Source organism: Merops nubicus, unplaced genomic scaffold, assembly GCF_000691845.1.
Source record: "Merops nubicus isolate BGI_N331 unplaced genomic scaffold, ASM69184v1 scaffold25764, whole genome shotgun sequence".
Lineage (NCBI taxonomy): Eukaryota > Metazoa > Chordata > Aves > Coraciiformes > Meropidae > Merops > Merops nubicus.
In genome coordinates this window covers 11,746-19,839 of record NW_008603912.1, presented here as the reverse complement: position 1 = coordinate 19,839, position 8,094 = coordinate 11,746, and the positions used below count along the sequence as shown (strand labels likewise).

Below are 8,094 nucleotides of genomic sequence, written 5' to 3'. Positions count from 1 at the left end.
TTTAAAATAGGAATCTTTCATTTTATAGATGGTATTACTACAGATTATTTCGTTAGCCTAAGCATAACATCTCCACTTGCCCCTGCACAGCAGTGAGGAACCGACAAGGCCTAAGCTCTGTTGAAATTGCTTTCTTCAAAAATCATTATTTTAAATAATGCTAGGAAGAAGATGGATTTTGATTAGCCACATCTCCTTCAGAGCCCTGTGAGAGACTCCTGGAAATAGCTCCTGGGTAAACACAGACACACAAAAAACAAAGCATGAAATCAAATCCTTCCAGAATCTCCAGAGCAAGCAGGATGCTGCTGTTGAGTCTCTGCCCCTCCTTTGAACGGCACTGTAAAAGCCAGGCGAGCACTGCTCCAGGCAATAGCTTTTTTCTAAAATTTTGTTTCCCTAGAATACCTTTGGCCACAGACAACACCCACTTTGAAGACCTACCAGGAATGAGTGTTCTCCTGCGTGAGCCCAGAGAGTAACACTTACCTGGGGAGCCTGAGGAAAAAGAATACAAACAGCACAGCACTTCAAAAATGAGATAAATGAGCAGTGCTACACAGAAAAACTTGCAGAAGGCAAATACAGCTTCAGACCAAACCACCAAAGTTAATCCCATTTTAAAAGGTAGAATTTACCGAAAAATAAAAATGCAGGAACAGCACAAGTGATAAACACAGGCAAGAAGTTGCCTTTAATTATGTTTTTAGTCAGAAAATCATATGGACTAGGATTTCTGTCCCTTAACACATTCACCATAAAGTAAGATTTCAGAACACTGGGAATGCTCCTTTTCCTGGCAGTTGCAATCCACCTGTTTTCATAAAGCAATTATGACTACATCAATTAATTTCAACAGCCTCTTGAAAGTTAACACTTTTCCTAGCATTGCAAGAAGGAAAATAGCATTAAAGTCTTATTATTTGGAAAGGAAGAGCAAATATTTACTGCAGAAGTTCAGCTGATTGCAGAAGACTGCTACCAGGTAGCATGAGTGATTTACTGCTTTCATTATTCGAGTTAAATAAATCTCCTCCTTTCCAAGCTACTGAATATAGAGTTATGCTGGCAGAGTGGATTACATTTGATCTATGTACCATGACAAGTACTGAAAATTGTGGGCTTCATTGCTATATTCACCCACTCCTTCCTGAACATGAGAAGAAAGTGTCAATACACAGAGCAGCCTTTGCTCTGTTCCTTCAGCATAAGCAAGCACAAAGCTGCTCTGGAGCTGTAATGAGTATACAGTCTGACACCATGGAAACTGAGATAAACTCCTTTTAACTCTTTCAACTGGCGTTCAGGGTGTGGCACGAGACTAAAATTTTCCTGTTCATGAACATTTTATTTGCATATATCACAGTTCCTGACAGGCTTGCATTAATGCTAACTGAAGCTTCTTTTATTATTATTACGTATATGGATGAAGTCTTGATCAGTGTAGAAGCAAACAGCTTATCTCAGTCAATCTGGTTTCTGTATCATTTGAAAATTAATGTATTTAAATGCACTGTGCTTGTTTCAGAAGAGTGAGGAGATGAGTTTCCTGCATTGCTCAGCAGATGGGCATCTCTGATACCAGCCCACAGCCTTTACTCTGGGTTTCTTTCACACAGTTTGGGAGGCTGATAGATATGCTACAAGAACTTGGATACTGTTTAAGAGATTCTTCCCCTTACTGGGTTTTCTGTAATCTGCCAGCCTACCCACACCACACCCAGACAAAATCAAACCACCAGAGAAAATAAAAAATCTGAAAAATGAAACCCTGCACTTTTCAATCCCCACTCAAAGTACAATGAGTTTCTTCCTTATTTTATAGCCTGCTTAATCAAAGGGCTTGTCTTCAGCAGAATCACAAAGACTCCTCATGCAAACAAAACCCTTAAGTTTCCCTGATGGAAGTTCAGCATTTTGATTTGTTTTATACCATCACTCTGGCACAAGAGGTGTCACCACAAACATCACCAAACTCAGAAACCAAGGCCTGAGTTTCTAACAAGCGTTGCCAGGAAATTTAGAAACAAAACCCACAATCATGAAGGAAAGTTTTATTTGACTTGTAATGCCCACATCCTAAGATTAAAAGTATTTAAAAAAAAAAATAATAGCTGCAAAGAAAAAGAAAGAAGCAAAACAAGAACCGATTTTTACATCTTTAGGAAATCAAGAAAGAAACAGGCACAAGTTTACATTCATTAGTTTCACATATGGTAGAGGAATGTTCTACTGAAGAGGAGTAAATAAAATCCTGCTTTCCCACCTCCTTCTAAGAAACTGCACATGTCATGCTCTTCAAAGCCACACTGATCTCATATATACAACAAGGCAGATTTTTCCTCATATATTTTATTAGTGTATTTGTGCTTTAAAGATCATAAAGACCCTCCTAGAGCCACTCAGTGCAGTCTCTACATACACACTGAAGTACCGAGGACGTACTTTAACCACCAGTGAAGTGGTTAAACTTGTTACAACCTCCACATAAAAACTGAAAGTCATGCATATTTGAAATTCTGTATAAGCATCAGAAACTACTGAAGGATTTTGTTTCATAGCTGCTAAGCCACTTTAAATCCCCATCAGTGTTAAAATCTTGCAAATGTCAGCCCAGAATGATTTAACCCCTTGAGAATAAGGGTTCATTATAAAAAAGGCCAATACCTTGTCTCTAGAGATTCTACATGAATATGGATCTCATCTGCTACTAATACTGAAGAATCTCCTTTGCTAAAACACAATATGCTGGGGGAAAAAAGGATTTTCTAGTGATCTCTTACGAAGCCAGAGGGCAGGCAGTTGTTCCATCATAAACTTTTACTCTATCTGGAAAAATCAGTACGAGGTGGATCCTGCTTTGGCCAAGCCCTGCTCTGGATGGGATCAGTGGGAACAACCTGAGGCCCTGCTTGGGGCTGCATCCAAAGGAGCTGAACGCTGCAGGTCTCTGACCACCACCCCTCAGGTCAGGGAGAGCTTCCCCCACAGGAACAGCTCCTTGAACCCACTGATCAGAACAGGACCCTTCAGAGCCTGCAAACACTCTTCTTCTGCCTTTCCAGCTACACTGGGTTTGGGGAGGGGGAAAGAGCAGCAGTGAAATAGCAGGGGGGCATGTAGACAAGTTTAACATCCTCCCCAGTAAGGAGAAGATCAGTTTGTCTCAGCAGACATCCTTGAACTGTGCAGGAGCAAGTCTGTGTTGGTGGGTGGAGAGAAAGAGACCTCAACATTCAAGAAGCTGCAAATGTTCTTGAGGAAGATTCCTCTTTACCTTCACTGGGAGGGCAGCATACCCTATTTGCAATAAGGGCTAAGAAAAAGCATAAAGCTGCAATAAAATGGTCTTTCTTCCATTTGATTGATTAAGAATTTACAATTTCTTAGCTTAAAAAGCTGCAGTGCAAGTTAGTGTTTACTTTGCAGGACCCCTGTTTCAGTATCCACTCCCTCAAGGGTGCAAGAAGAGCCAGGTCAGTGGCCAGTGTTCTTGCCTGTACACAAAGCAGGCAGGCTGCCCCAAGCACTGGGGCCAAAAGACACTCAAAACTAGTAAATAAATACACATAAAACAACTCTAAAAATGAAAAATTAACAGCACTGATTGTGTAGAATTACAATCCACCTTACAACATTAATCTTCACATTTTACCATCTTTTTAACCACTATACAAAGCTGCTGAAGTTACTTACTTCTAAACCAGCCATACAAGAGCACAAAACACTATAAACATTTGTTTTTGGCAAAGTAACTTGCACTCAGAATATAATTTACTTTTGAGTCACAGTTCACATATAGCAGGCGAGTAGTGCTAATACCACATCCTCTGTTTCTTCTCTCAGCGTGTGCTGCCAGGAGCAAGACACCTCAGAGACCTTCCTTAGTTTCAATTGCTGTCTCCTAAATCCTTGTAACAGTTTCATGCAGCCTCACTCGGGTCAGCTGCTCCTCACTTCTGCCTCAGCACTGTCTTGTTTACTGCATTCATCTGGTCTTCAGGATAAGCTACATCAGTCTGATGTGCTTACAGACACCAACAGATGTTACAAGCTCTACACTTACCCTCTTGCAAACATCCCAGGAGCTCCTACTCCTCATCTACTCCTTCTGCATCCTCCTGTTTACTTCTTCCCTGCTTGCTTCCTGCTTTTACCAGCAGTATCCACACTAAACACCTGAAGAGGACAGCAGATGATGTTTGTATTCTCCATGCCCATGCACTGACTTTCCACTCATATGGAAACTCCAGATTCTTACTTTAATTCCCCTTGCAAAAATATGGCTAGATAAGACTTTTATGCCTTCTAACTGGAACATACACAAGGGTAACTAACCACTCTGGAGAAAAAAACAGCAAAGCCTGTGTTCTGGTGGAAGTCCTCCTTTTCTTCTCCCCAAAGACAGCCTCATTCTGAGCCTGGGACTTGGGGCTGTACATGGACTGCAAGAGGAGAAAGCACAGGCTGGACCCTCCACCTTCAACTGTGGCATTGTGCTCAGAGGACACAGCACATCACTACAAGCCTCACACAGAGCCAGGACTGCCCTGAGTCCAGCACACTTCACTGCCACCCTCCTGTGCTAGGATCCAACTCAGCACACGGCCCAGAGCAGCCAGATTTCCAGCGCTGGCTGTGCAGCCAGGATCACACCACTTCAGAAAACCCTGTCCTGGCACTACAAGGTCATTTGACCTATAGCCAAAACCAGGCCATGTTTCTCAGGACTGACAAGACTACAAAGAGGTGTTTCCTCTCTAGCAGCTGGATCCCAGCTCTCCAGCTCTCCACACACACAGCTCCCTTCATACAACACATCCCACATCCACACCTCTCACTGCCTCGTGCGTACCAGGAACAGGCACCACACTGCACCAGTCCCCTCTGCTTGTGCACACCCCACACCTCCTGCCAGCACCACCTCAGGGGCTGGCTCATTCTGAAACACTGCAAGGCACTTTGATGGATGTTAAAGACTCTGCAGGAGGCAAATCCACCCCCTCCTCACACTAGCTTGCCTTAGGGGCAAACAGACCTCAGCAATCCCCTAAGCGAGGATGACCATGGCACAGAGCCCATCATCTGGCCTGCAAAGAGCAGCAACAGACCAACTAACTCCCTTAGAGCTTCACACAGGTTACAAAAAGTCTGCATTTTACTTCAGTGCTTTACAGAAATATTTCTTCCTCCCTGGGAAAGAACCTTTGCTAGTCACATTACATATGTTAAAACACGTAAGGTAAAAAATCAGCAGTAATGTCTGTGGAAACACAGCAGAGAACAGTGATAAAAATCCTAAAGCAAACAAAGGCTCCTTGAGAAGCTAGGGGTCAAGTGGAGAATTTACCAGTGATGCTCCTGCTCCCACACACCATCATAAACGACAGGGATTATCTCCCAGAAGACACACAAGCAGAACAGGTACACATGTTGCCCTATTCAAGGGAATTGGGCAAAAAATCTGGGCCCAGGCATTTTGTGGTTTATATGACACATTATAAATAATAACATGAACAGGAAGGTGAAACAAAGAATAAATTCAAACCATAAGCTGGCAAGTGGTCCTGGATCCATCCCAGCAAACACTACTGGCTACAAAAAGCAGGTCCCACCAGGTTGCTGTGTGTTGAGATAGTCCTGCTGCCACCACTGCGTGTTGCAGGTCGTTTTATCCATCTCTGGGAAGAAAAAGGTCCTTGTACAAAACTCTTTTCCTCCGGGCTGACATCAGATGAGCTCCAGGGGCTCACTTTCTCCAGGAAGCATGCCGTTCACCTCGGGGCTCGGCTCGGTGCCCAGGTAGCCCAGGAGGATCTCGCTGCGCCGCCGCGACAGCTGCAGAATGTCTTCTGCCAGAGACTGCACTGTCGTGTACCTCACGTTGTCCAAGTCAAACATGTCCTTCAGGTACTGTACTATCTGGTGCTGAAAAGACAAAAGGAAGGCTTACAGCATGGAGACCTCCTTCCCCCTGCCAGCACCAGCAGCCTGGACTGCAGCAAGCAGAGAACCCCGTACGGAATTCGGCACATCTGCCGTCCCATCCCAGCAAAGATCTGCTTCAGCCTGGGTGTTATGTTGTGGCTAGATCCCCTCGTGCCTCTGAAACAGGCCAGCAGAGCTGCTGGAGTCAGGAAAGCAATGCTGATGTCCACAGCAATATCCATCCAAACATCTAACAAACACAGCACAGCCTCTCATGATATTATCTACAAGAACTAGAAGAGTTAGGGTTTAAGATCAAATAAGTAACTTGTAAGATCCCACGTACTCTTAGACAAGATATTCTTTCAGCATACACACCATAATCTTTTCCAGTACTGATGGTATGAATGGATGCTATCACACGTTTTTGCTATCAGGTATAATAAATTGTGCTGGGAATTCTTATCAATCTGAATTCAGCAATCTGCATCTCAAAAATCAGTGATTTTTAGAAGGCTTTTGTACAGCACCAGGTTTCTTAATGCCAGCTCAGTCACCAAAAGCACACATTTGCAGTGTTAGGTCAGAAGACAGCAGGAGTCCCACACAAATTAGGTACAGAAAAGCCACCTTACCTTGAAGAAACCGCAGACTTCAGATAGCTGCTGCTTGGGCCCCAGGAAACCAAAGGCTAGAACAGGACTGACATGCTCCGATACGGAGTAGAAATGAGAGATAAAGCCATCTGGTACCTGCCACAGAGAAGGGAAGAACTGGTTAACCTTGGTTCTCAGACAGAATTAGCAGCTTATTCCGTATCAGGTACCGAATTCTCTGCCAAGAGGCACCATGCTTCAGTAACTGAAGTTAAGAGCTACTTGAGAACATCTCTTCCTGCAGAATTACATTTATTTTTCAGATTCCTTGAAGGATGACTAGAGCCTTCTATCTTCAGGTTTCCAAACTACTATTTCAGGAGGAAAATAAATAGAAGAAAATGAAAGGGAACCATCAAGCAGTCTTTACAGACTCTATTTATAAGCTCTGGACCAAGCCAGGAGAGGGCTTGCACTGCATGACAGCACAGTAGTACAGCTTCCAGTGCTCTTATTTCCCTTCGTACCATCTCATGAGGCAAACCCAGCTGTACCAGCTGGCTGTGGGGCAGAGTTGAAAACTTGCCAGATGCCACAGACCCTGTGGCAGAACTGAGATTGTGAAGTTGCAGCTTCCTGTTCTCCAGGTCCATGAACTCATCTGCTGTGATACTTTAGAAAGCCACAGATTTAAGGGAAATGCATCAAGCAATAGCTAGTCAGCAATCAGTGCTGGGAAGTGGAGAAGGGCATGAGCTGTTTGCTGTGCTACCAACAATTCAGGAGCAGCCCCTTGTAGCTTGATGTCTGTGACCATCCCTACAGTATCGCGAGCAGGTAGAGGAAATATCAGACAGGCAGCATTATCTTTTGAATCCTCACATTAACAAAAATGGAAAATAAACTCAGACATTCAGTAAAATACTGGCATGGCACTGGAGCAGGGACAGCTGGACCCCAGTGCTCTAAAGCATCACAAAGAGCAGGATTCAGTTCAGTCTTAAACCTCTTAGATTTTGCATTTTGTCAAGATCTGGGTGCTAACTTTTCAGCTTTAAATACATTAGACTTGTTCCCTTCTAATTAATTTCACTTACCATCAGAAGCCTCCTTTTTGCTTTCAGGACCGACCAGCAGGCAGTTGCTAGAGCCTACAATTACCAGAGAAAGACCATCAGTTACTGGGATTACTTTAAAAAAAAAAAAACAAAACCAAAAAAACCCAAACCAACACACACACTGCCATCACAATATCAAAGCAGTGGCCCTTTTGTGCCAACAACTCTACAGCTGGTTACAAATCCAAGTGAACTGGAAGCAGATTCAGCCTGTCCGGATCCATTCCAGAAAAGCCAAAGAGTTTTAGAAGATTGCCAATACGATCTGACATAGTTGCCAAACACCCCAGAATACAGACAGCTGTCCAAAGGTGCCTCCCAACCATTTCCTCAGTCTGTGCAAGTAACCAGTCTTAAATACACAGCCAAGGGCCAGGACTAGAGGAAAGTGCTGCTATTTGAACCTCAGTGACTGCTGAGGGACCACCAGAATGAATGGCCAGGTACAAAAA

The 8,094-nt window shown here is 43.7% G+C and overlaps 1 protein-coding gene across 1 annotated transcript in view; it reads right to left on the bottom strand.

Moving 5' to 3' along the window:
* Positions 1-5,730: 5,730 nt before the first annotated feature.
* The window catches only part of FAM73B (family with sequence similarity 73, member B), a 13,078-nt gene continuing 10,714 nt past the window's right edge, over positions 5,731-8,094 (bottom strand). Inside the window, exons 13-15 of the mRNA XM_008938852.1 lie at positions 7,622-7,675; positions 6,564-6,680; positions 5,731-5,928 (exon numbers count right to left, since the gene is read on the bottom strand). Coding sequence (XP_008937100.1) covers positions 5,731-5,928; positions 6,564-6,680; positions 7,622-7,675 — 369 coding nt within the window. The remainder of the gene's footprint in view (positions 5,929-6,563; positions 6,681-7,621; positions 7,676-8,094) is intronic.